Below are 27,023 nucleotides of genomic sequence, written 5' to 3'. Positions count from 1 at the left end.
TTTTATATGTGTATTTGCATGCTTCTGTAAGAGCTGTACCTTGCAGTGGACTTGCTGGGCCATATCATCGCATGAGCACCCTCTTTCGCTATCAGAATGTGAGATGGATGAATCACTTATGAATCTACTTTAAGTCAGTCCCTTTGGCAGGCTATCAAATTTTTAGCTTATATATTTAGTATTTAAATTCTTCCCATTTTTTTATAGAAGCATTGATAGTGATGGTGGTGTCACTTTTATTATAATTTTATTAATTCATTTGTTAGCAGAGATTTGGGCATAAATGAACACAGCAGCAAGTGATATACACTTTTGAAGTAACAAACATGTTTTCTGCTTTGTTTTTAAACATATTTAAAATTAGTATCAAGTGCCTAATTTTAGTAACTCTTTAGTGACTTGAAAAACAATGGCACTTCATTCATTTTGTTGTTAAATCCATGAATTTCCCTTAACTTTATAACCGTTGTTAAAAGTGTTAGCTTAACAGTAAATTCTGAGAAGATTCTACATATATTTATAAAATCTAAGGATAAATGTAAGCTTTTGCCTTGAACTTGTTTACAATTAAGCAAGTAAAAGATCACTTCTAAAGATCAAGGTTCTGGACATGCTAGAGATTTTTTTTTCAATAATTTTACCAATCTCAAGGAATGAAGAAGCTGCCTTCTGCCATTTCATTTTAGCACATTTGTCTCAATTACCCTTAGTATTGTAGTGCGTTTTGGCTGCCGCAGATAGATCGTGCAGGGAATATCCTGGCTTAAATTCTGAAGTGCTTTCACTTCTGCTTGCTTCACTTTGAAATCGTCTAAAAAGAAGTTGACACATGATTTTGCGAATATTACTGGACATCAGGAAATACATGACTGGGTCTAAGCAGCTGTTGAAAGATGAAAGCACCAGCATGATCTCATTGGTTTTGTGAACAATTTCCTTCCAGTAACAAGAAGACACATGGAGCTGTGAATAGATGTACACGAACCGAAAGGCGTGATAAGGCACAAAGCAGACAGTAAAGATGAGCAGTACAATGAAGGAGTTCCGGGCTGTTGTAGCATATTTGCCAGAATTAGGGAATTTTGACCTCCTTTTAGAAATTCTCAGTAAATTCTTGCCAATCTTAATATATGAGAGGATTATCAGTAGGAAAATAAGCCAGAACATTACCACAAGAACATAGTTAAAAATTGCTTCTCCCTTTGCATTGTGTCTGTCTCTGTAATGGAAACACATTGTGGAATTGTGCCCTCCCTTCTTCAGCGTCAAAATGATCATAGTTAAAAATCCAGCAAGAGCAACTGTCCATACTATACAGCAAACATAGATACTTTGCTTGGTGGTTATTGCCCTTCTTTGTTGTATAGACCGATTAATTTTTACATAGCGATCCAAACTGATAAACCCAAGCAAAATAATGCTAATGTACATGTTCATGTAAAATAGTGTCCCCACAACTTTGCAAAGGATCACACCTAGTGTCCACTTATTTTGGTTGATGTGATACATTATGCGGAAAGGGAGGCAGAAGATGAGTAGAAGGTCTGCAATGGCCACGTTAAGTAGATAAATTTGAATGGAATTTCTTTTGCGGTGGATGCCCAGAAATACATAGAGGGCAATGATGTTCCCAACCAGTCCCACAATGAAAATAACAGAGTAGAACGTTGTTAACACCGTAGATAGTAATTTTTCATCCATCGGACAGCTAGTAACATTTGGCACTCTTGAGAAATTTTGTGACGCTTGGTCGCTATAATTAGCTATAAAGTACATTCCATAGGAGGAGCAAGGCCAACTGTCAACTGAAGTAGTCGTCATTGTTACAACGTGCCTTCTCGGTGTCTTCTGTAGCTATCAAAACAGAGTGCTAAGTGACATGCTCTTTATGTGTACTTCTTTATTTCTTCAGTTTCCTAAAACAGAATGTCAAACATTGAGTCATTTGCTGTGATAATAGCCACTACTATAACACAAAGCATAAATAAGGGTTTTATTTCAGACCTTATTTGGGACCATTGGCTAACTACATAATGTGTGTCGTAGCATTGTTGTATCACAAAACAGCAGTAAATACAGTAGGATCTCTCTAACCTTTTCTGTTGCTACAGCACACACAGAGAATTCATTTTACTTATTATATTAAAGAATTAAACCATATGAGCATCATTTCTTAGCAATATTGTTATGGGAATATAGATAGTAAAAAAACAGCAGCTCATATTTTTCAAGGATGAATATCAATATCCCCTAAAGGTGTTTATTGCCATGGGTGAGCTGGATCCCCTGCTGTCCCTGCCCAGCTTCAGAAATGCTTCCTGTCCTGCCCCTTCCCTCATAGTTGGCATCCATTCATTTTGACATATATTGCCATATGATGTATATTGAATATGCTGTAGGAATCTGTCTTTCCACAGTGAGAATAGAAAAAAAAGGACACAAAATTTCTTCCTTCACCTAAGATCAAGATAAGAGTATTAAAAATTATTTATCTATAGAAATGTGTAGTTACCAAAACAGACCAAGGATGACACCTGCCTCCTTTCATAGACTGTTACAGTCTTTCACAGGACAATACAGTGGTCATATAAAACCAGATCAGATAGTATCAAATAACCCACTCCCACCCTTGACGCGTAAGGCAATAATATAGATGGGAAGCAGTTCATGGAATCCAAGATTATGAAATGTTAACTAACTAAAGTTTAATTATGCCTTGAATTATATCATTTGAGATTGTCACCAGAACTTTCTAGGTATGTCAATTCTACTTTGTCCCAGTGCTGCTTGCCATTGGACAGTTCTCAGGCATTTAACTATTGGGACCAATTATATATGTAAGGAAAAATCAAGCATATCTATCTCCTCACATTCTTTTCTTATAGTAACGGCCCTGGTTTTTCTTTGTTGTTGTTGTTGTTGTTGTTTTTGTTTTTTGTAAAAACCCTTTCATGGGCATAACATCAAGACTTTAGGGGCAGATGGGATGACTCAGTAGGGTAAAGGTATGTTCTGCCAAGCCTATTTACCTGAACCTGATCTATGGTACCGACATGGTAGAAGGAGAGAACTGACTCCACAGCTTGTTCTCTGACATCCAGATGTATGCAATGGCACATTCTTGTCGCACATACATAAATATGTAATACATACATACATGCATACACACAAATAAATAGATGTAGTGAAAATTTTGAAAGGCAGGGCTTTCAAAATCATACCTAACTTCATAATCAATGACAAATGATCTTTTCTAAGCCTCTTTTGTAAAATGATCTTTTCTAAGCTCATTTGTAAAAATGCAAAGCTTTTATGTGAAACTCTTAACCCTGATACATAATCAGTGTTGAAAATTGTTTGCTTTGAGCCTAGTTTGCCTAGCTCAGTGATGGAACACTTGTCTAATATGTGTGCAGCCCTGGTTCGGTTCCCAGCACTGAAAAACAAGCTATCTTTAAAAAACTAGGTACCTTGCCAGATGATGGTGGCTCATGCCTTTAATCCCAGCATTCAGGAGGCAGAGGCAGTCGTAGCTCTGTGAGTTTGAGACCAGCCTGGTCTACAAAGCTAGTTCCAGGACAGCCGTGGGCTACACAGAGAAACCCTGTCTCAAAAAAAAAATCAAAACAAAAAAAAAAAAACTAGGGGCCTACTATGATCAGTCTAAACATCTCACATTCATGTAAGTACTGCTTGGATATTAAGACCAGTATTAACATATTGGATATTAACAATATTAAGACAGAGACCCTGCTCTCAGTAAGCATTTTTATAGGGGTGCATGGTCAAACCTTAAATGCAGTAATAAAGGGTAGTTTGGTGGGTTTGTTTTCTTTTGTTGGTTTTTGTTGTTGTTTTGTTTTGTTTTTTGAGACAAGATTTCTTTGTGTAACTCTGGCTGTCCTGGAACTCATTCTGTAGACCATGCTGGCCTTGAACTCAAAGATCAACCTGCCTCTGCCTCTGCCTCCTGAGTGTTGGGATAAAACATATATAGAACCACTGCCCAGCTAGACAGAAAAGATCTTAATTGTGATAATTAATCTCTCCTTCTTGTCATTGTCTTGTGATATTATATATTAAACCTAGAACTTTCCACAACTAGGCAAATATTCTACTACTAAGCCACATCACACCACAATCATTTTTTCAGTTTTGCTTCTTTTTTAAATTAAGCATTTTTAGTTAGTAAGTATACAAAATGTATTTCACTAAATATAACATTTTTATATGCCATTGTACTTTGCTCATATTCACCCCCACCGCTTTCCCTTGCCCTTCCTTCCTGTCCCCCTGCTTCCCTCCCTTAATAGTACCCCTCTGCTTTAATGTCAAACGGATTGATAAATGAATAGACAGACAGATATTAAACTCTATAGTCTACATGAAAGAAAATATACAGTCCTGTTTTTCTTCATCTCATTATTCCTTGTTCCCCCTCCCTTAGACCCATTCTTCTCCCATATTAACCTCCTCCTGATTTTATGTCTTTTACATACTATATTTTTATATCTAGATTCTTTATATTAGAATAAACATGCAGCATTTGTCTTTGCATAATAAATTTCTTGATTTGATGTTATATAGAGATAAAAATATTTGGAGGAATGTAGCCTCTCTTAAAACTGTATTTGGTTAAGTACAGGCTTTTAATAGAAAGTGGCATTCAGTTTTAAATTTTGACAGAACAAAGGAGTTGGTTCCAAGGAAGAGGAAGTGGCTGGTGAGGAGGAAGTTCTGTTAAGCCATCTTGAGAACTGTCTCCACAATTTAGGACCATGGAGGGAGAACAAAGAGAAAAGGAGTGGGAGGAAGGAGTGAAGGAAGAACTGGGACTTGGCGGGCTGTGTCTCAGATGCACAAGACAGATTTCACAATGTTTGTAGAAACATACAGGCCTGATCTGACATCTCAAAATAAAGGGACAGTCTAGGAAGGGTAGCAGGCTTCTGATAATGCAGTATGCCTTGCCAGTAAGAGAGCAAGAAGCCTGTGTTGTGTGGTTATACAGGAAACTCTCAGAGGCTCAGGTGGAAACATCCTATCTGTGGGCAAAAGGATGCTGAGACTCAGGAAGCTAAAGTGACTTGGAATAGCCATCCATAAGTAGTTTTTCTTTCTGATGTATTTTGAACCCCATTAGGATTAAGAACCAAGTCTGTTTTGTTTGCCTCTGTGTTCAGGTGCTTAGCACAATAAATATTCCTGAATGAAAGGAGGAATTCGGGAGAAGTAGATATAAAGTGTTCAAAGTATAAGTCCTGAAGCTAACTTCATTCGTGGAAATACGATTCCCTGTGTTGTATCAGCAATATAATACAGCTCCCCAAAAACTAACCCCATCTTTGAAACTCATACATCTATAGGGTTTTACATGAAAATTGTTATTATTTACATGGATTTTGTCCCAGGCTGATAGTCTGTCCTGTAATAACCATTTTTTTAATCAACCTCAGTGGTATACTTAAGAAACAGGGAGAAGTGGGATTCAAATTATGTCATAGAGATGAGTTGGTGGAAATAGACACATTAACCTATAGATGAGGATGTTTTGCAAGGCAGTGAAGAAGAGGATCTTCTCTTCTTATTCATGTCTGCAGAGAGCAAAGCAGGGACCAGCAATAGAAAGTTCAGAGGCAGATATTGCCTCCTTATGAGTAAATGCTTTTGTAGAATGAAGCAGTCTAGCCTGGAAGGTACTACCAATCTTAGCACTAGTAATTTAAAGCTTCAGGACTCTGTAGTAGGAATTCTTAGTGGTACTCAAATCTGTTGATGAGCATCCCTGTGAAGGCTTTTTAAAGATACTCATGTCTGTCTTCTTCCTGGATACCCTGTATAGTTTTTCTGGAATGGGCTTTGTACACTGGTTTTCTTTAAAAGTTCCTGGGAGGTATCCAGAGTGTAGAGTCAAAAATGATTGAGCTAAATGGTCAAATGATTAACTAATCATTAATTAGCACTTGTCATGATCCAGATACTGTTTGAACACATGATAAAATTTATTTTATATAGTCTTTCTGATAGTACATGAGGTTAAGAAAAAAGGAGCTATAGGTAGGCTCTTTACCCATGATCTCAAAGCTTTTAAGTGGTAATGCCCAAAGGACTCGGCTCTGACTCTGAAAACCCCTGAACCTCCTAAGTAAACTTCACTCCTATCATAGCTGATCACCGTTTCCTTATTAATGCTGAATTCTATAAGTTGGTAGTAGTTTGACATGATCAAACTTTACCACCATCTACCTTTGTTGTTTTAGGAAGAGATTGTACCACCTTGCTTTGCTCCTTTGGACAAGTTACTAATCTTTCCATTTGTTTGGTCTATAACAGTATGCAAATAAATCCAGGTTTCACAGAATAAAATTATTGATCTGAATTTTCAGACTTATTTCTAGGCCAAAGAACAATAATCAAGTTGTTTCTGGGAAGATAGTAGCACAATGAACATATCCCCGAAATCATTTCCTCAGCTCTAATATGCAAATATAATTAATTAATTAGTTAGTTGGTTAACTATTTAGTAATGGTTGGACAAAAACACTAATAAGTCTTTGAACTGTGTTAGTGTCAAGTTGAAGAAGAAAAAAGCAATGTGTTCAATAGCCACAGGAACATGTCATACCATACCAGATAGCAGGTAGCCGAGCAGTCAGTGATTATTAACCATTTCAAAAATTATGTCCTGTCTCAAACTTAGTAACTAACTTCTGTTGCCTTTAAAGTTGTGAACTGGGCTTAATGGCTCATGCATGTCTGTAATCACAGCTCCTTGGGAATATGAGGCAGGAGAATTACAAGTTCACAGTAATGCTAAAGGCATGGCCACCACACCCAGAATTAGTTATAATTAATTAAGAATGTTTATTTATATTTCAAAGGCTACTTGTTTGATGTATAAAGAATTTGCCAGAGAAGACAAGAAAAAAATGAATGTGCTCTGTTCACATAGTGGACCTGACTTGTAACTCAATCAGTAGTCATTCGTTTTTCTGTTTGCAGCCCTGTGTGAGCACTCGTACCTCACACTACCTCCATGCTATCTCTCCCAGTTTTTCTTCAGTGGCTGCAACCAAGAAAATAGCTTTTAAAATATAATTTGGGTGTTATTTCTAACAATATCACGTGTTGAAATACATACCTATTTGCTAATGAACTGATAAAAATGACTGAATCTATTCAGGCCATGCTTCAGAAGTTACAGTAGTTGCTGCATACAGAACAACAGTTGAAAGCATGTTATTTGGGAAATAATGATATTAGTAATATATTTCATTGTTATAAACTTAACTGTCCACTTTTAATTTTAGTTGTTTGAACTAATTCTTTTTAAAAGTAGATTGTTCTTTCTTTTTCTTTTCTTGAGTATTCCCTTTATTGAGTTCCAAAACACAAAACTTAAATTTTAATTGGTCTGATAACCTCCATAAAATAGTAATAATATAGAAAGTATTTAAGATGGGGAGACAATATAGCTTAGTGAAGTCAAGAGATTAGATAGATAAATAGTGTGTAGTACATTACAATTAAGATTACAATGTCTGAAAATGACTTATAGTTGATTCAAGTAGAGCTACAAATCATTATGACACTATACAATGTCATGTAAATGATGTAACTGCATTGTTTTTAAATATCCTATCTAAAAAGACAGAACCTCGTTTGAAAACCAAGCAGAGGTGTAGTCCAAGCAGTTTACTCTTGGAAAGATTTTCAAATATCAGAATAACATTATCAGCATACATTGAGCTTCACTTTGAATGTTCAGATAAGCAATATTTAACTGAAACAAAGGCTCATGTATGCAGTTTTAAAATATCAGTGAATACTTACAGTTGAGGCTTTCCTGGAGTAAACAGAGTAAACCCAAAGCTCCCTAGACGGGTTGTGACAGCTGGACTCTTCCATCCGGTGATGGTGCAATTGGCTAGAGTTCTCTTCTTTTTTATATTCACATGTGGTGCAGTTGTTTTTCCGCTTTTCTTTCTTTTTTCAGTGTAACAGCCCTTGGACTTGTTTTGAAGCTAAGAAAAGACCCCACTCTGAGCAACAGCTTCATGCTGAACTTTAGGAAACTGCATCTTCTGAATGCATCCCTTCTAGCTTAAACTAGGGAGTGCTTCAGTCCTCCTATAAAATGCCAACAAGCCATAAAATACAAGCAAATCCTCTTTCCAAAGAAATGATGAATGATTTGCTATATGGATTTTAGAATACAACCCCTGAACTTCTGTTTCTTATGGATCCATTTTAGAAGTTGCATGCCATGAAATGGTCTTTCTACCCTGAATTGTACTAACATTGATGATAGGTTTTTTTTTTTTAACTCTTCAGTTTTGCTGAAATTTTATTTGGTCTCTACATTATCTTAGTATACTTTTGTATCTTCTTTTAAGACCCTGGATTTATTTCCTAAAACAACCTTAAAAACTGAGGACTAGGTGTGATTTGTAGTGTTATTTTCTCCCCGTCACAGCAATAAACTTACCTAAGTAAACTGGAGTGGTCTCTCCTGTTTCCAGGAAAATATGACGAGGCTCTGCAGCTTCCATTCTGGTCCCAGTCCGCTATTTAACCACCATCAATTCATTTGTGTAACTGCTGCTCTGCACTTGAATGTCATTTCCCCTTTTGGTTGTTGTTAAAGCATAATTGTCATTCTGCAGCTTTGTTTGAATATTATTTAACTCATTGGGATTCATCTAACATTTTAAGTATTTCTGGACATATTCTTCTGAACATCATAATCTCCAGAGCTTTTAGTTTGTTAAGAATCTAATACACAAGACAGTAATTTTACATTGCTAGTATAAAAATATTTTATAACTCTTACTTCCGCTTGTGAATCTCTGAGAAAGCAGATGCTCACTGTATTCGTCTGGCAGTATTTTTTTTTTCTTGCTGTGGTAAGCGACACATACCACTGAATTTACCACGTAACCCGTTTTGAGTTTATCATTCAGTGGAGCTAAGTGTACTTATATCATCGTGCAACAGATCACTGTAACATTTTCATGTTGCAAAATTAAAACTCTAAACCACTATACACTAATTTTCTCTCCCCCTAGTCCCAACATTAGCAACCTTGATTCTGGGATGTTGAGTAGAATCATACGTAAACCTTTTGTGACTGGTTTATTTTAGTTAGCCTATTATCCTTGAGGTTCGTCCGTGCTGTAGCATGTAACATAATTTTCTTTCATACTTAAGGCTGTATATTCCATTTTTGGCTGTATTTTATTTTCTTTATTCATTTATCTTTCAGTGGGTATTTAGGTTGTCTCCACTTACTGGCAATTCTGAATACTGCTGTAACAAATGTATATATGCAAATATCTCTTAAATTCTGGCAGAATTTTTCATGACTAAATGAGTCATAAAGTGCTTTTTAGCTCCTAAAATATAATATAAATACTATTTATGTATTGTACTATTTCCCACGCCTAAGCTATCCCATTTCAAAATAGTGTTCTTAAACTTTCGTGTTCTCATATTATAGCCACATTTTTTCCCAATGTGAATCATCAGGGTTGTCATCAGATTTGACTGTTATCTTCTAGTTCTTTATGAGCCTGTCCTGTTCATTCTGAACTTTATGTTTGTCACCATGCCCTCTTTATGTGAAACCCAACCCTAGTGAAGTTCTGCTCACTACCTCCTGCAGTGAAGATGAAGGCTGCTGGGTAGAAGGACATAATCCTACACAGTGGCCTGGCTTCAGATAAGCTATCACAAACCTCAAGTGACCCCCTGGACTGCCAGCATTCCTTAATGTGATTCCTAATGTCCTTAATCCAGGAATTCTCAAATTCACTTCCAGACCAGTGACATTAACAATTCAGAAGCTTGTAACAGATGTACACTCTAAACCTCATCCAGACCCAAGTGCCAGGAAATCAGGGATGAGGTCCAACAATCTGTGTGATGCTGGTGCTAAAATTGGACAGCCACTGCCCTAGTTCATCCTCCTTCAAAAATAGTGTTTCACACCTTCAACCTCCTCAAAGTGCCAGCAACCCTGTTTCCTTCCCCCACCTTCACATGGTAGTTGCTTTTCATTGCCCGAAGAAAATAGAAGCAGCTCAAAAGGAACCTCCTCTATATATACAGGGCACATTACAGGAAGTGTATTATTTTAATATGTATTTTATTCTTTATTTTTGTACCCTTTCAATGAGGAGGGAGATATTGAGGAGTAGTAAAAGAAGATTAAAAACTAGACCTCTCTGGGTGTTATTTGTTTTGCAGTTATGAGTTTGGAAGTACAGGCATGTTTATGTAATTAAAACACCAAACTGTACAAATCTGATTAAACTAAATGAGCTTCATTACATGACAAAATGAAAGTGTAACCACATGGAGAAGTTATTTTAGGTGCATTTAAAATAGGATGGGTGGTTTAGAACATAATTTTAGACTTAACAAAAAAAGCTTTATTTGTGCAGGACAGTAATCAAAATCAGGAAATTTACATTAAAAGAATACCATTATGTATTTGACAATCCTTCTTATAAATTTCATCAGTTGCCCTAATAGTAGTATCCTTTAGAGCAAAAATAAGAACAAAATCACATTTATTTGTGATATTTCTTTAGTTTCACTGAACCCTTGAATCCAAAGCCATTTTTGAAGAACATAAACCTGCTAATTTCTAGAATGTCTCTTGGGCTTTTCTCCATGGTTATATTTAATTGCACTCTTTGCCAAGAATACCATGAAAGTGTCGCTGACTTCTCAATGCGTCATATCAGAGACCATGCATTATTGTCTAGTCCCAGTATTAGCAATGTTCTCTGTGCTAGTTTTCTTTTAGGCTTCTCCCTTGAAATATAACTATTCCCCTTTTGTAATTAGTAAGTATGCTGTAGGGAGGTACTTTGAGAATATATAAATATCCTATCACTCTTCAAACTTCGCCCAACTAGTTAGCATCCTTGGAGAGTCTTACCTGGATAAATTTTGTTCATGAAAACCACCAATGGGGATTTTCTGATTCCAACATTATATTTTATTTACTTACTTACTTAAGGAAAGGCATTTTTGCCAGGCGTGGTGGTACACACTTTTAGTCCCAGGACTAGAGAGGCAGAGACAGGCGGATCTCTGAGTTTCGTGCCATTGAAAAGTATCTCCTCTCCTTCCCATGTATTTGTTTCCTGATTTATTTTTATTAATACAGACTTACAGCTTCTTACTTTGTTCAGTAGTGAAATAATATTATGACTGAATTTATTCAATATAATTTAATGATAAAAAGAATCACAAAGAAATCATACATAGTCACTAATCTTGCTGCTACTGCTATTGGTATTATTATTTTAAAACCTGTATGTATAGACCAGTGGTTCTCAACCTTCCTAATGCTGCAACCCTTTAGTACAGTTCCTCATTGCATTGACCCCATCGATAAAATTATCTGTTGCTACTTCGTAACTGTAACTTTGCTACTGTTATGAATTGTGATGTAAATATCTGATGTGCAGAATATCTGATAGACTATCCTCCCAAAGGGGTCATGAGCCACAGGTTGAGAATCTCGAGTATAGACAGAGCAAGTGAATAATTATGTCACTGTTATGCTCCAAAATTACTTGCTAAATCAAAGAAGTCAAAACCTTATAGTCGAAAAAGAGTGAATTTGTAATTCTTCCCCTTTTATAAAGTACACATTTTAAACTTCGTCTACTAGAAAAGTGAAACAATAATAACTGTATGCTTAGGCGCCTCATGTAAATTTAAAATACCTTTTCCCACTAAAAGGAAATGGGGCTCCTTAGAAGAATGACTGGTTTCTGATCTGGGACAAAAGTAAGACAAGCTTAGGACAACCTCTTGTGCTTGAAAGCAATGAAGTTAACAGACTCCTGTAATCATAGGGAAGGGTCTAAGAGGTGACTTAGAGGGGTTCCCACTAGCCAAGAGTGGGACAAGTTAATCATCAAGATGAAAAAAGACAGCAACTGATTGAAACATATCAAATGTAGTAAAGTCTATAAATCTATAATAGAAAATTCTTGCAAGACACCTCTGGAAGTTGCCTAGATATCAACTCTATATTCTGGAAATGCTTCATAGCATCTTTATTCATAATAAATGTCAACAAAACAAGAAGGGTGGAGAGATGGCTCAGTGGCTAAGAGCACTTGTTCTACAAGCACGATGACCTGAGTTCAGATATCAGCACCCATAAAGGCTGGCCATGGCCTCACAAGCCTGTAACTTCAGTGATAAGTGTCAGAGTGGAGTCAGGAGGATCCCTAGGCTTTGCTGGGGTCCAGTGTAGCTCCAGGTTTAGTGAGCAACTTGGTCCCAAAGGTGTAAGGTGAAAATTGATAGAGCATGACACCTGACCTCCATGTCTATAGGCATGTATACTTGCACACACATGTTCATGTACCACGCAAACACACACGCACAGAGAGAAAGAGGCACACACACACACATAAAGAAAAACAGGAAACAGTCAAAATGTCCATAGGAGAGTGGAAAAACAGGTTAATACTATGGAATATAGTAATAAAAAGAAATGATTTCCTGATCACAAGAAATTGGCTGAATCTTGGAAATATGCTGAAAGGAACCTTGCACAAAATAACACATTTTATGCTTTCGTGTATACGAAGTCCTAACACTGGGAAAGCAAGCCCCTGCTGGAAAACTCACAAAACAGTGTGGAATGGCAGCAGAGAGTGAATGGGAAATGGATGAGGAAGTTTCTCGACTGGCGGGACTGTCCTGATAAGGCTCTGGGTTACACAGATGTTCTTCATCCAAACTCTCTGGTAGTATATTTTGATGTGCACATTCTATGCTATGTAAATTTTACTTTAGTATTTTTACAGATACTAAGTTTTTAGGATCCAAAAGTATGAATCTATGAAATGAGGCTGTTAACATCTGTAATTGGAGACACATTTAAATGAACAGTTGATAGTAAATCTCATGATGGTCAGGCAAATAACACCTGAACCTGCAGCAGAATCCTGTAACTAAAGCAGGGCAACCAGTCATGCTCTTACTGATGAGATATAGCAATTAAACCACATGAAGTATCAGTACATAAAACTGAAATTGAACCTGACTCTAATCAAGATTCTAGATCTAACTATGAATCTCCATGAAATACAGCAAAGTACAAAGCATAATACATTATAAACCCGTGGGTACAACTAGCCAAATCTAGACTGTAGGGGATTTTTGTGGTGGAAATTACTGAGTATCTTAAATAAATACCGTGAAAATTGGAGAGGTGAAGGAATATAATAGAAGGGGAAATTGGAGAAGGGGAAAGTATATAATAGAAAGTCATATATCCCATTTAATTTGGGTGTTTGTTTGTTTGTTTGTTTGTTTTGAGATAGAATCTTCTGGAGCCCAGGGTGGCCTCAGATTCAGTTAATATACATCTGGAGCCACCCTTGAACTTCTTATCTTCCTTTCTTCACCTCCAAAATACTAGGATTTGGATTTTATTTTAAACTAAAGCACAACTAAAAAGCATTGTTTTGATAGTGAAGACAATTTGAACGTAGTGTGACTGTGGAGGACTAAAGAGATGGTTCATCAGTGAAGAGGACTTCCTGGTCTTCCGAAGGGCCAGGCTTCACTTCCCAATACCCAAGTCAGTGGCTCACAACTTTCTGCAACTCCAGCACCAGAGAGTCAGATACCCTCTCAGCCTCTACAGGCACTGCACTCATATGCGCACACGCGCGCGCACACACACACACACGCGAGCGCGCGTAAAAATAAAATCTTTTTTCAAAGAAGGATAATTGCAGTCGTTGCTTTTTTGATTTTGAGTAATGATTTATATAAAATGATTACATAAATTGTCTATGTTTTAAATGTTGTTATTTTTAAGTCTTCTTTTAGAAGCACTGAACTTGGTAAATAGATGAAGTTATATGATTGGTCTTAAGGGTGAAGTGTGGGGGTGGGACTTCTTCAGTTCCATATGTTCCTCTAACTGTGCCCCGTCTCAATTCCTAGCACAGAAAACTTTGGAACCTATCTATACGTACTGTCTCCACATCATCTCTTCCCATTCTCTGCAGAACCTAGTTCAATGGACATTTTAATCTCCATTGTGCCACCAATACCACTCTCATCATGGGTACCAGTGACTTCCAAACTGCCAAATCTAATTATCTGTTCTCAGTTCTCAATTTAAAATGGCCTTAGTAACATTAGTCACTACTAAGCATTTCTTCTTGAAAAAAGGTTCCTCACTTGACTTCTAAGATGCAAACTCTGATGTTCATCTTGTTTCACTGTCTGGCCATTCTGTTTTCTTTTGCCAGATTCGCCTCTTGTTTCTGCCCTCCTCTCCATCCTCTTCTCTAATAGTAGTCACTCCCTTAGAAATGTCATTATCTTTGCTGTAAATACTATTGGCATGCTGCTGATCCCAAATTTGCATATCTAATCCCAGCCCCTGCCCCACACTATTTTACAAGACCTAGCACTCAATAGTTCTTCTTTCAAATTCTTTGCCTAGAATCCCCCATTTCAGTATATGATCTTTATCTTTCACTTCAAGAACCTGCTTGTCAAGCTTGACCCACCTCTTTCTCTTACACATCTATCCATCAGCAGTTCCTCTCAGCTTTACCTTTAGAACATTAGCTATGTTTGATTGGGTCTTGTCATCTTCTGTCCATATCACCATCATCTCGTGCCTGATCAGCTGTAGTCGCCTCTTTTCGCTCATTCTTGTGTTCCTACAATCACTGGTCTTCAGAGCAGTCAGAAGGATCCTTTCTGAACCCCAAGGTGATTATAGTGCTCCACGTTCAGAATTCCCGTGTGGTTTTTCCATCGTTATCAGTGTAAAATCTAGTATTGACCATGGTTTTAAGGATGTTTGATCAGAGTTTCTACCACTCTACCTTTGCTCATTCTTCCCAAATATCCTTCTTTCCACTATTCATACATAAAAACCCTTCCCATATCGCTGGACCTTTGTATTTATTGAATGTTTTCTCTGCCCAGAGCTTACTTCTATGTGACTTGTTTTTTCTTTAACTTCACTCTAGTCTCTGTTCAGATTTTGCTCCAATAAAAAAAAAACACCCAAATGAAATAGCAGTTCCCAAATCCTCACCAGCTTAATTTTATATTATATGCTTTCTGTTTTATAATTATTAATTTGTATTTGTTGATTTATTGCATTTTACCAGGAGTACGAATTTTATGACTCTTCACACATGATTGATTGAAAATGTCTGAATCCACAGTGATGAGAATTGCATAGTTTACAATATAACATTAACTTCAGAATTAATATAGTCAACTGACTATGAAGAATGTACCATACATAGGCTTCTGACTGAGGCTTATACTCCTCCCTAAGAAAGTGATAAGATGCTTCCACAGGCATGACCAAGAGACCCTGTTTGAATCTAAGCTGTATCTTCTCCTGCCCATCCTTTCTCAAACCTGCATGTGCTGGACAAGTGCTCTTCACTGAGCTGTGTCCCCAGCTCCCATAGGCTCTTCTCACTGTTTTCTCATGCCAGTTTGTTCACTGTTGATCTGTATGCCTGCTTTCTCTTCCACTTTCTTTCTTGCTGTTGTTCTCATATACTTATGTACACTTCTATTTGAGGGTTCATCTTTCTTTATGATGCACTCTGTGTAAAGGCCTTTAAAATGTTCTAACAGTAAGAATAACTTCCAGAGTTCATATTCTCTCTCTCTCTCTCTCTCTCTCTCTCTCTCTCTCTCTCTCTCTCTCTCTTTCTCTCTCTCTCAGCTTTTCGAGACAAGGTTTCTCTGTGTATTGCCAGCTGTCCTGGAATTCACCGTAGACCAGGCTGACCTCGAACTCACAGGGCTCCTCCACCTGCCTCTGCCTCCCAAGTGCTGGGTTTAAAGGTGTGTACCATGACCACCCAGCATCCAGCATTTCTGATGCTCTTATTAGAAAGAATAAGGATCTCTCCCACTTCTGCTTGTCACTACCAAACATTTGTATGGATATAGTAGCTCAGTTTGATTGTTCAGGGTGGTAGGGCCTTTTTTCAAGCCAACTATCTTGTGAGCTAAACTGACTTAAAATGATATCAGTTCCTAGCACGCACACACACGCGCGCGCGCACACACACACACACACACTAGGTGGCTTATAGCCACTTGTAAGTCCATCGTATAAGAGAAAATAAAAAGTGCTTTAGCTCAAAGAGCTTGTCTTTTCATATTAGGCCATGTTTTAAGAATCATTTGAATGTACTGTTAGGTATAATAGAGAATATAGTAATTGAGCCGGCACCAAAGGTCATTACAATTACGTTCTTTTCTGATACCACCTCTAACAAACTTCCAAGAACAAACAGATGAAGATGAGATCCTACAAGGAAACCAGGAAAGAAAAATAGGTTCACAGGCAAGACATGCCCAGGGAGAAATCCCTAGGAACACGGCTCAATTCAAGTTATTAAAACCCAACATCCATACTTTTAATCCCAGCACTTGGGAGGAAAGGGAAGACAGATCTCTGAATTGGAGACCAGCCTGGTCTACAAAACAAGTTCCAGGGCAGCCAAGGCTGTTACACAGAGGAACCCTGTCTCAAACAACAACAACAACAAAACAGTCGTTTTGATTCCTCTTACTCAGGGGTAAAAAAATATATATCTAAAAAAGAAAGATGATGACGAGGGTGAACAAAGAAAAGGCCATTAGCATCCCCTAAGGGTAAAACTATAGTGACTCTCAGTAAAATCACATTGTAGCAGGAAGATGTATACCATGTATTTTTGCTGAAACAAATATAAATTGTCAATCAAATGAAGAGATTATTGCACAGAAAAAGAAAATATACCTGTACTTCTTGAACTTCCGTGCTTTATGAATGATAGCTTGATCTAGGAAACAAATAATTCCTAAGTCTTTAGAGAAAGCATTCAGAAGTGAGTAGAGAACAAAGAATTTAAGCATATAAAATAATTCAGAAACTTTTATTTATTTGTTTGTTTATTTGAGACAGGGTTTCTCTGTGGACCCCTGGCTGTCCTGTGACTCACTCTAAAGACCAGGCTGCCCTCAAACTCAGAGATCCACCTGCCTGAGTGTTGGGATTAAAGGCATGTGCCACTACTGCCCAGCTTCAGAAGTTTGTTTTTAAAACTGAAATTTGTTTTTTAATAATAGGGTTTCTAATTTTTTAACACATGTAGTTTTTATTAGGGGGAGGTAAGGGGCCCAGAAGACAATTTGTAGGAGTTGTTTCTTTCTACCTTGTGAGTCCCAAGTTGTCAAGTGAGCAAGTACCTTTACCTTCTGAGCCATCCTGCAGATCCAATTCCAACGTTCTTTTAAGTATGACTATATTGTATTATTTAGTTTTGTGTAATTGAATTATTTTCAATTAATTCTTATCTTTAGGTTTGATTGTTGATTTTTCTTTTCAGCCCCACTGTGTTCTCCTCGCTTCAAAAGAAAACTCGGCACCTGTTAAGCTTGGGGGCTTTGGGGTAGCTATTCAGTTAGGAGAATCTGGACTTGTCGCTGGAGGTAAGACCATTTTAACATATTTGTTTTTCCCCTTCAAAACCTGATTGCTTTTAAGTTGGTATAAAGTTTAAAACTAGATATTAGTCCAGCCTGAGTGTTTCATACCCCGTTCTACCCAGCACCATCAGATAGTTTTCAACTCAGTAACTCTGCTGTCATAACTATTTTCCTCCCTTAAAAATAGACTCTGGCTGGGAGGTGGTGGCACATATCTTTAATCCTAGCACTCAAGAGGCAGAGGCAAGCAAATCTCCAAGTTCATGGTCCTCTGGTCTACAAAATGAGTTCCAGGAGAGCTAGGGCTACACAGAGAAACCCTGTCTTAAAAAACAAACAAAAAACAAAAGCCTCTGGGCTAGTAGATGTAGTTTGGTGGTAGAGCACTTGTCTAGCATATATGAGGCATGGGGTTCCATCTCCAGCTCTGTAGAAAGTGCTGTGTAGCTTTCTGTATTGTGTCCCTAGCAGTTCACAGAGAAGAAGCGCCAAGGAAGCCCAATACAGGAACAGTGTACAAAGTGGTTAACGTTTGGAGCATAGAAGCTTTGGAAGGTGAACAGGACAAATAAAGTTGCTTCTAGTATGTATAGGTTTACCTTCTAGTGTCACAGCATGTTTAAGTTTAATTTCGTATCACTTTCCTTTTTCTATATATCGAAGAATCCTGCTGAAGTCACTAGCCTGTGTGTTTCTGAAGAGCAAATAGATAAGAATACAGTCTGATTGTCTTATTGACCAAAGCAAAACATGATTTTAAAATTCCTATGCCATAATAGAAAACAAGAAAGTAAAAGTAGGACCTTTCTTCTCTGGTGTATAGAAGTGGATGTTAATTAAGATCCCAGGATTGTGGGGTCTTTATTTACTCTTTTCAACAGAGACCGGCCCACAATGCTGCCCAGAGTTTACCTCTAGTTCTTAGTTTTGCAAATTGTATAGTTCTCCATTCGATACTGCCAGTGTAGTCAGTGCTTTCTCTTTTCCACCTCCAAGTACTAAGAGCTTCACGAAGAATAACAACATGAAGCGTATCCTTTAACACGAAGTCTTCCAGTCAACTGGCCACCCTTTAGAATACTTCTGTTAAGCAGGTGTGGTGATGGACACATGGTATCCCAGCACTATGGAGGCTAAGGTTGCTTTGAGACCAACCTAGGCAACATAGCAAGACACTCTTTTATTTAAAAAAAAAAGCAAATGCTTATGTTAAATGTAAATGTTTTCCAAACCATACCTGTCAAAATAGCTGTCTGTTACAGAAGATATTTCATTTGATGTGATGATGACTAGAGCATCAAGCAGTAACAATATAGACTATCTTCCCAAAAATGAGCACAAATTATAGTTGTAGTTTACAAATCACTCTCTGGGGACTGGAGAGATGGCTAAGAGCACTGGCTACTCTTCCAGAAGTCCTAAGGTTCATTCCCAGCACCCACATGGTGGCTCACAATCATCCATAGTGAGATCTGGTGTCCTCTTCTGGTATGCAGGCATACATGAAAACAGAACACTATATACATAATAAATAAATATAAGAATTAAATAAATAAATAACAATAACTCTCTAGCATACTGCTCTCTGATATTAAACTGTGTTAAGTTCTTCTGACCTTGCATGCTTTTCCAGCTAAACCCTTTCAATAACATGACAATGAGAGAATGAGCCAAATTCCTTTTCTGTGTTATATACTGAGTGACTTTGTGTCTGTTACTCTGCATTCTCTTCATATTCATTGTGGCATGGACTCTATTTTACTTCACAAATCTTGATTGGGAGGAATAGATTTATTAAGATTGCGTCCATGTTCAGCCATTTTCATAAAGTCCATGAGCCCTCCTCCTAATTCTTATTTTTCAACTACTTCTGAGCTCACAGCAGATCCATTGTTCAAAAATTACTATTTTTCATGCTGTAGAATTAAAATTCTTTTTTAAACTTTCTTTTGAGACAGGATTTCATGTGACCCAGGCAGGTCTTCAACTTGATAAGGAATTGAGGAAGACCTTAAACTTCTGATCTTCCTGACTCCACCTCCTGAGCACTAGGATTGCAGATGCGCACCAACCATCACACCGAATTTTAATATGGTGCTGGGGGTGGAACTCAGGACTTGTACATGCTAGGCAGGCGCCCTGCTTAGCTACATCTCCAGTCCTAAAATGCTTTTAATAGTCAAAATACTGTCATTTCTTAATAAATCATTCTATATATTCTTGAAGTAACTATTTTAAATATTGTGATGCCTTTAAAAACACAGTGTGAATGTGTTTTAAGGGATACATGATTTTCCTTAGGAAAAAAGCCTTCCTGGTGTTTAAAGTACTTTTGAAATTTTGCTAATGTTTATCAGCTTTAGAACAGAAAGCTTTTTTCCTGTAGATCTGAATCCTTGATTAGCTGGGCTTCCAAATAGAAAGGATTATCTCCTTTACATGTTCTACATACTAATACCACTGAACTCCACTTACATTCCCCATTGACTCTTTAGAGACCCCACTTACCCTGAATGCAACCTAGAAAATAATTGCAATGTAGTAAAACCATTTATCCTTTTTTTCTTATATATAAATGTCCAGCCTTAGCTTGGCTTGCTTCTTATCTGCATTTCTTTCTTCTTAAAAAAATATTTATTTTTTAAGCAATCTTTTCTCATTTTACATATCAATCCTAGTTCCCACTCCCTCCCCCTCCTTTTGCTTCCCCCTACCCACCCCCATCCACTCCTCAGAGAGAGTAAGTCTTCCCAAAAGCCATCCCTAGTCCTCTCTGTTGAGAACTAACTGCATGTGCAGTAGGAGGACCTCTTCCTGGTTTTCATAAAATTGTGTAGATTTGTGTCCCCTTATAATCTGCACTTCTAGTCCATCTGTTTAGAATGCCTTTTGTCATTTTATCTGTTAGGTTTAGCCTTTCACTTAAAGACTAAGCTAGCAATTATTGTCTTTTAAAAACAAGCATATTACAACTGTCACCCCTCCTCTTCCATCTAAGCAGAACTATCTAGGTTACCTACTTCCTTCCAAAATCTGATCAAGGACATGTAATAACAGCAGACAAGAGATGTGTAAGGGGTCAAAGAGCTATGGCTCATCCCTCTACATATCTGCACACCTACCGCCGTGGTGATGACCTGACAAGCACTTTGGAAATGTTTGAATGAAAGACTCTGGTGGCTAGTCATTTTCCAGTCAGTAGCAGATAATAAGCTGCAAGTTAAGAGTTGCCAACACTGGAGAAAGCGTGGTGAGGGGGAAGAAAATGAAAGCCTGATGACAGAAAATACAGTACCGGTGACAGCAAGGCAAGGACAGCATAGCACAGAGGCCCAGCCTTCCGTACCTGTGAGGCTCCTGGGAGTGCAGTCTGTTCTGTAGTGAAGGCTCCTGTGTTAATAGCCAGGATGATAACTGCAAGTCGCCACAAAAAGGCTGAATGATGTGTAACATCGAATGTAAAACTCAGCAGGAAATTGCAAACCGCTTACAAAAGGGATAAGGTAAAAGAGGCTATATGTATGAAGATTCAAATCCTAAAGTAGTAAAAGCATAACCACTCAGAACAACTTCTTCCCTGAAGTTTGAGGGATGGTTTTATTACTGCATTTAAATTAGCATTTAAATATTTATGTAAATATCTGAGGTTCCATGTCTGGTTTGGTAATTGGTTTCCTGTTCTTAGAATTTTGTGATCAAAGTCATAAAAGTCAAGTGGTCACAAAAAAAAAATAAAGTGAAAATTGGTAGCAAAAGCAAGGAGTTTGGTGAAGTTTTTTACATTACAGATGTACTTAAAATTTAAAACTATCTCTGTCATCTCTGAACAAATTCTTGAGCTGAGAGTATATATCCTCCCAAAGATAGCACTCATTTCTTCAGTTCAGATAAATGACTGGGCCTAGACTGTGGTGGTTTGGATTATTCCCCACACACACACACAATGAGTCACTCATACCTGAGTAGGAAGTCGTAGGAGTTGAATGTCAAAGTACCAAGTGAACTTTTTAGCAGGTATCCATGGGTCCTGGGAGCAGTGTTTCAAATGATGCCCTGAGCTCTTAGACCTACTTTTCTCTTCTTCTGCCAGCTCCTGCCCTGTCCATCAGAACAATGCTTATTTTCCTGGTACCCTGCCTTATGGAAGTTGCCAATGAGCTGGAAGGTTCAGATCCCAACACTGCAGCTCCTTTATGCTGCTTGAGGAAGCAAAATTAGGCAATCCAGAAATAAAAACTATTTCTCTCATCAGGTCCTTGTAGCCAGTACTGAGTTTTCATTGTACATTTTAAATGAGGGTATTTTTCCTGTTGGAACCCTGAAATTAATCTCTTCCATTATGAGGAATGAAAGGGAAACCAGAAGAATCTGCAGCAGAGATCATTAGCCCTCTCCATCCCAGCTGAGTTTGATAAACAAGAGGCCTTTGCAACATAGTCTCTGTAGATGGACTAAAAGATTTCTTAGGTTGTTTTTAAACTCTGAACCACAGTGAGATAAAGTATTTTGCAACCTTCAAAGTATAGATGATCTTGGATTCAGCATAAGAAGAGACAGGAATGAACAAACAAAGGAAGGCAGGGCTGGGCCTGCAAAATGTAAAAGAGCTGCCAAGTCTGGTAGTCAATGGCCCATCCCAAAGTCCTTTCCCTAGAGTTTAAGACTTTTATTCCTCCATAGAGGAAAAGACTATCTTTTTTGGTACTCAGTTAAAAATGGTTTTGATGTACAAGCAGATAGTGTTAGAGAGAGGAAAAAAGAAAATCCTTTATAGAAGATGAGAGTGAAAAAGTCAGATGGTACTTTAGCACTCAACTCCTATGAGCCAGCTAGGCATGGTGACGCACGCCTTTAATCCAAGCACTACAGTACTTGGGAGGCAGAGGCAAGTGGATCTCTGTGGGCTTGAGGCCAGCCTGATCTACATAGTGAATTCAAGGAGAGCCAGGACTGTTACACAGAGAAAGCCTGTCTCAAAAAAAAAAAAAAGGCTGCATGGGAGGGAGGGAGTTACTCTCTTCGAGTGTTAGCATTAGGAGGGAGCTAATGTTTATCCCCAGTGACCTTTGAGAATTGCTGCAATCAACCTAATAGGAACCTGGCAATTAAAAGTAATTGTTTACCATCAAATTCTTGCTCACTTATGCCCTCTCCCTGCCCTTGCCCCTGCCTCTATCCAAGGCAGGCCTTCCACCTCTTCCAGGCTCTGTCAACTCACTCTTCCCTGCCCCCACTCTAAATTAAAACATTTAAACTTCTTGAAGATGCAAGAAATAAAAGCCTATTATATAACATGCAGAATTCAGAGATAAGTACCAGGTGCTGTTCTAGACCCAGTGTTTTTAAAATGTGATCAGATAAACTATTTTTCCTTCCTTTTATAAAGAGAAGTGTTTGAAGAACATTCAGACAGATAATGCTTTTCGGGGAGCAGTTTCAAGCCAGGGTTTCTCTGTTCTGGAACTTGCTCTGTAGACCAGGCTGGCCTGAAACTTACAGAGATCTGCCTGCCTCTGCCTCCTGAGTGCTGGGAATAAAGATGTGCGCCACCACCACAAGGCCGTATTACTTTTTTATTTTTAGATTTCAAATAGGAAAAAAAAAAACATTTCATAAAACCAGTTTTTCATACTGTTGTTTTAAATACAGGACGCGTTGGAACACCTCACTTTATGGCCCCAGAAGTAGTCAAGAGAGAGCCTTATGGAAAGCCTGTCGATGTCTGGGGCTGTGGCGTGATCCTCTTCATCCTGCTCAGCGGTTGCTTGCCTTTCTATGGAACCAAGGAAAGACTGTTTGAAGGCATTATTAAAGGAAAATATAAGGTAATGGAGAAAAGATCCCAAAAGATGTTTTGAAGTTACTCTCTGTCTTTGCCCACCAACTGACTGTCACCTAGGTACTCACCCCACCGTAGCAAAGGTCTGTGTTGAAGCACAGTGGAGTCTGGATAAAGTTGTGAGTCACCATGAGCTCAACTCAATGAGAAGCAGACTTCTGTGGGTCTTTTTTATATAGTAATGAAAAAGCCTTTATTTTTAAAGCTTTTTTCTTAATTTATAACATTCAAATGGAAATTTCACTCAGATACTTTAAGTTGTTTCTTATCCTAATTTTAAATTTCGACCAATATAGCAGAAAAATGTCTTAATATATTACAGAGTAAACTGACATGTGAGCATCACAACCGTGCTTCATGATAACAATTCAGAGGTATTTTCTCTAAAGAATTTGTTTTCTTATTTTAATTTTAAATATGTGTCTGCACGTGAATGCAGGTTCTTGCAGAGGCCAGAGGTGTTGGATCCCCTGGAACTAGAGTTACAGGCAGTAGTGAGCCACCCAGTGTGGATGCTAGGACCCAAACTTGGGTCCTCCCGAAGAGCTAAGCCATCTCTTCAGCCCCAATTAATATGACTTAAAGTTCATATTTTGTGCATTAAAAACCTGAACTATCGTTATTGCCTTGTAATCTCCAGATTACTGCTTTTATTATTTTAAAAATAATGCTACTACTGACATTGTGGAGGGCTATCTCAAAAAAGACCTAAAAGCCTCTCAGAAATAAGTAAGCTGATTATTCTTACATTTTTAACCATATTCTAACACATGTAGCTGGTAGGGTCTGGAACCATGAGAGTGTGTGTCTTCGTCTCTGGTCAAGGCATTTAGATGTTGAGGAACTTTGTCCCATTATCACTGAAGCTCATGTTTTCTATTCAACTGAATCATTACTTCATTTTTGGCTGTGCCTGGTAACATAAGACCAAATACAAATACAAGTTTATGTAACACTAGACTCCCAAACGGAGGCCACTAACATTTTCTTTTAATTTTGTCAGTAATGTTATAATTTTGAAAGATTTGATTTTTAATTATGTGTACGCATATGTCTGTGTGTGGATATGTGCACCAGAAAGCAGGTGCCCGTGGAGACCAGATCTCCCTGGAGCCTCCTGTGGAAACTAGGAGTTGAGCACATGCTCTGGGCAACAGCAATACTCACTCTCGTAGCTAAGCCATCTTTCTAGTCCATAATGTGGGAAGGTAGTTTCAGAGTTGCAGTCTCATCCTTTCAAACTATAATTAAAACACATGGAAGTGGAAATGGTCAATGATTTAGTATGTTTGCCTTGTGCACTGTCAGAAGTTATAAGTATAGCTTTTTCTGCTTCTCTTAGAGTCAGTTGACGACTAATAAATAAAAGTACTACTTTCAAAGTAACTAAATACTATAGGAGGTTGCTTCTTAAGTAGTCGTTGCCCTCCTGTCCTTGGAGACCGAGTGATTATCAGAAATACATAGACTGGGCTTTCTAGTTGAATGGCACTAAATTGAATGAAATTACAGATACTAATGTATTGAAAGAAACTCAGGTGAAAATGCACCAAGGGCCAGGCATGGTGGTGATACCTTTAACCCCAGCACTTGGGAGACTGAGGCAAGAGGATTTGTTTAAATTTGAGGCTAGCCTAGTCTACATAGAAAACTCCAGACTAGCCAAGGCTACATAGTGAAGCTGTCTCAAAAACACCAAAAAGAAAGAAGGAAACAAAGACAAGTACCACGTTAATACAAATAAAGAATTCTAGCATCTGAGACAGAGCACTTCATGTGCACCTGGAACTACACTGAGCTCTGCATTCGATCTCCTCAGCAGCTGATGGCGTAGTTACCATATAAGAAAATCTCCCACCTGCCTTTTTGAGTTATAAGCATTTGCTAATAATAGAAGTCTTCCTTTGTGTTTGTTCAGTTGTTGCTAACTTCCTGGTTTCCAAGGCAATGTGCTTCATTCCAACAGCGTCTGATATTTGATTTTGTCTATTTTTAAAGCATTGAATACTTATTTTTATGCCTTGGTAAGAAATTTGGACTATTTGTAATGTCCAAAAATTATTTTAAAATATCCTATTCCTAGCGACTGGTGCTAATATTATAGGAAGTGATAAGGTAGCAACTATACCATAATTTCTGTACCAAGGCATAAAAATAAGTATTCAATGCTTTAAATACTTGAAACTTTGTGCCTTATAACTTATTTCTTATTTTATTTGGCTAATCTAACTTCTTGTTTGCCTTCAATGTTTCATTTACAAAAGGCCCAGGTTTTCATCAGCAGTTTAAAGTATAGGTCCACTTCTAATACCTCTGTGAATTCATGGGTCTTGTCTCCTTTTTTAAAATACTGTGATGATTCTATCAATATGTATTGTCGCTTCTTTATTATGGAAAGCATCAATAACACAAGAATAAGGCAGAGTCCTCAGCTTCAAAAGCTAGTATATTGCAATCTTATTCTGAATTTCACAGACTTTCAGGTTATTCCAAAACAAAAAAAAAATCATGTTGACACCCCGATGGTACTTATCATTTGTAAGAAAAGCTCAGTGACACCTTCTAAATGTACTATAGCTCAGTTGGAAGCTGCTCCTGCTCTTAAGTGCTTGGACTTAGACGTGATTCTCATTTGCTGACTTGCTTGATCCTTTTTTTTTCCATTTTATTATTAAATTTTTGCCAGCATACACAATAGTAGGTTTTCTTGTGGCATTTTTGCACACACACACACACACACACACACACACACACACACACACACACTTGCTCACATATGCTCCTCCATTACCCAGCCTTGTTCTTCCTCCTCCCTCCCTCTGGTTCCCTTTCTTCAAATAGACCCCCTTCTGCTTTCATGTGTGTATATGTTTTAAATCTAGATTCTATGTAGGAAAGACAACACTTGCTATTTGTCCTTCTCCCTACATGTCATTGTTCTTCCCATCATTGCTCTTTTAAGGTAGATGTCAGAGAATACTATTTAACTGGAATACATGCTAATATTTCAAATAAATGCTATTTAAATGAGTAACTATTTTCTAACTCAGGGGTTTTTTTTGCCCCTGATAACTCAGTGTTATCTAGTTTTGCCAGCTGAAAGACTGCATTGTCAGTGTCAGACACCCTCATAAAAAGAGCAGGCAATTACCATTCGAATCCTTTCTTCAAACTTCATAACCACCACTTACAGATCTTTTCATTTGCCAAGAAAAAGAAAATCAGATTTTGAAGATCACATGAGCCTGAGGATAGGGAAGAAGAGTGTTTTAGTTAGATTTCTACTACTGTGATGAAATACCATGACCAACAGCAAGTTGTGGGGGTAAGAGTTTATTTGGGTAACAGGTTACAGTCCATCAATGGGAGTGAAACCAACACAGGAACTTGGAGGCAAAAGAGTGAAGCAAAGATCATGGAAGAATGTTGCTTACGGGTTTGTGACCCTTCACTTGCTTGGTCTGCTTTTTTATACAATTCAGAACCACTGCTTGTGGCCTGGGCCCTCCCCTCCCACATCAATCATTAATCAAGAAAATCCCTACAGACTTCTCTATAGGCCAATCTGATGGAGGCATTTTCTCAACTGAGCTTTTCCTTCCCATATAAGTCTAGGTGTGTCAAGTTGGCAAAAAGGGGGGGGGGAGAAAGGAAGGAAGAAAGGAAGGAA

The 27,023-nt window shown here is 37.9% G+C and overlaps 3 protein-coding genes across 19 annotated transcripts in view; 1 reads left to right on the top strand and 2 right to left on the bottom strand.

Moving 5' to 3' along the window:
- Window positions 1-20,965, bottom strand: part of Gpr82 (G protein-coupled receptor 82) — a 44,047-nt gene extending 23,082 nt beyond the window's left edge. For 2 of the 3 annotated variants that reach the window (XM_048461603.3, XM_048461607.3), the window contains exon 1: window positions 8,489-8,625. The gene's annotated coding sequence lies outside the window, so the exon portion shown is untranslated. Of the gene's footprint in view, window positions 1-8,488; window positions 8,626-20,860 lie in introns of those variants that run through there. The other variant, XM_048461602.3, reaches the window with a different exon arrangement.
- The window catches only part of Cask (calcium/calmodulin dependent serine protein kinase), a 350,284-nt gene that overhangs the window by 220,079 nt on the left and 103,182 nt on the right, over window positions 1-27,023 (top strand). For all 14 annotated transcript variants that reach the window (XM_048461595.3, XM_085684363.2, XM_048461593.3 and 11 more), the window contains exons 6-7: window positions 17,415-17,517; window positions 23,164-23,339. In XM_048461595.3, coding sequence (XP_048317552.1) covers window positions 17,415-17,517; window positions 23,164-23,339 — 279 coding nt within the window. The remainder of the gene's footprint in view (window positions 1-17,414; window positions 17,518-23,163; window positions 23,340-27,023) is intronic.
- On the bottom strand, window positions 231-8,609 carry Gpr34 (G protein-coupled receptor 34). 2 transcript variants are annotated; one of them, XM_048461598.3, is made up of 2 exons: window positions 8,489-8,609; window positions 231-1,916 (listed from the first exon to the last, which is right to left on the bottom strand). In XM_048461598.3, the coding sequence occupies exon 2, from the start codon at window positions 1,819-1,821 to the stop codon at window positions 697-699; it is 1,125 nt and encodes a 374-aa protein (XP_048317555.3). In that variant the 5' UTR covers window positions 1,822-1,916; window positions 8,489-8,609; the 3' UTR covers window positions 231-696. The 2 variants fall into 2 exon arrangements, with proteins under 2 accessions (XP_048317555.3, XP_048317554.3); XM_048461597.3 differs by lacking the exon at window positions 8,489-8,609 and adding an exon at window positions 7,834-7,989.

The sequence above is a fragment of the Myodes glareolus genome, chromosome X, assembly GCF_982192425.1.
Source record: "Myodes glareolus chromosome X, mMyoGla1.1, whole genome shotgun sequence".
In the NCBI taxonomy this organism is placed as follows: domain Eukaryota; kingdom Metazoa; phylum Chordata; class Mammalia; order Rodentia; family Cricetidae; genus Myodes; species Myodes glareolus.
The sequence above is the reverse complement of the archived record's forward strand: the minus strand, read 5'-3'. Positions and strand labels throughout refer to the sequence as shown.

Excerpts from the sequence above, each read along its gene's own strand:
- Gpr34 (XM_048461598.3), bottom strand. The coding sequence starts at position 1,821 with ATGACGACTACTTCAGTTGACAGTTGGCCTTGCTCCTCCTATGGAATG.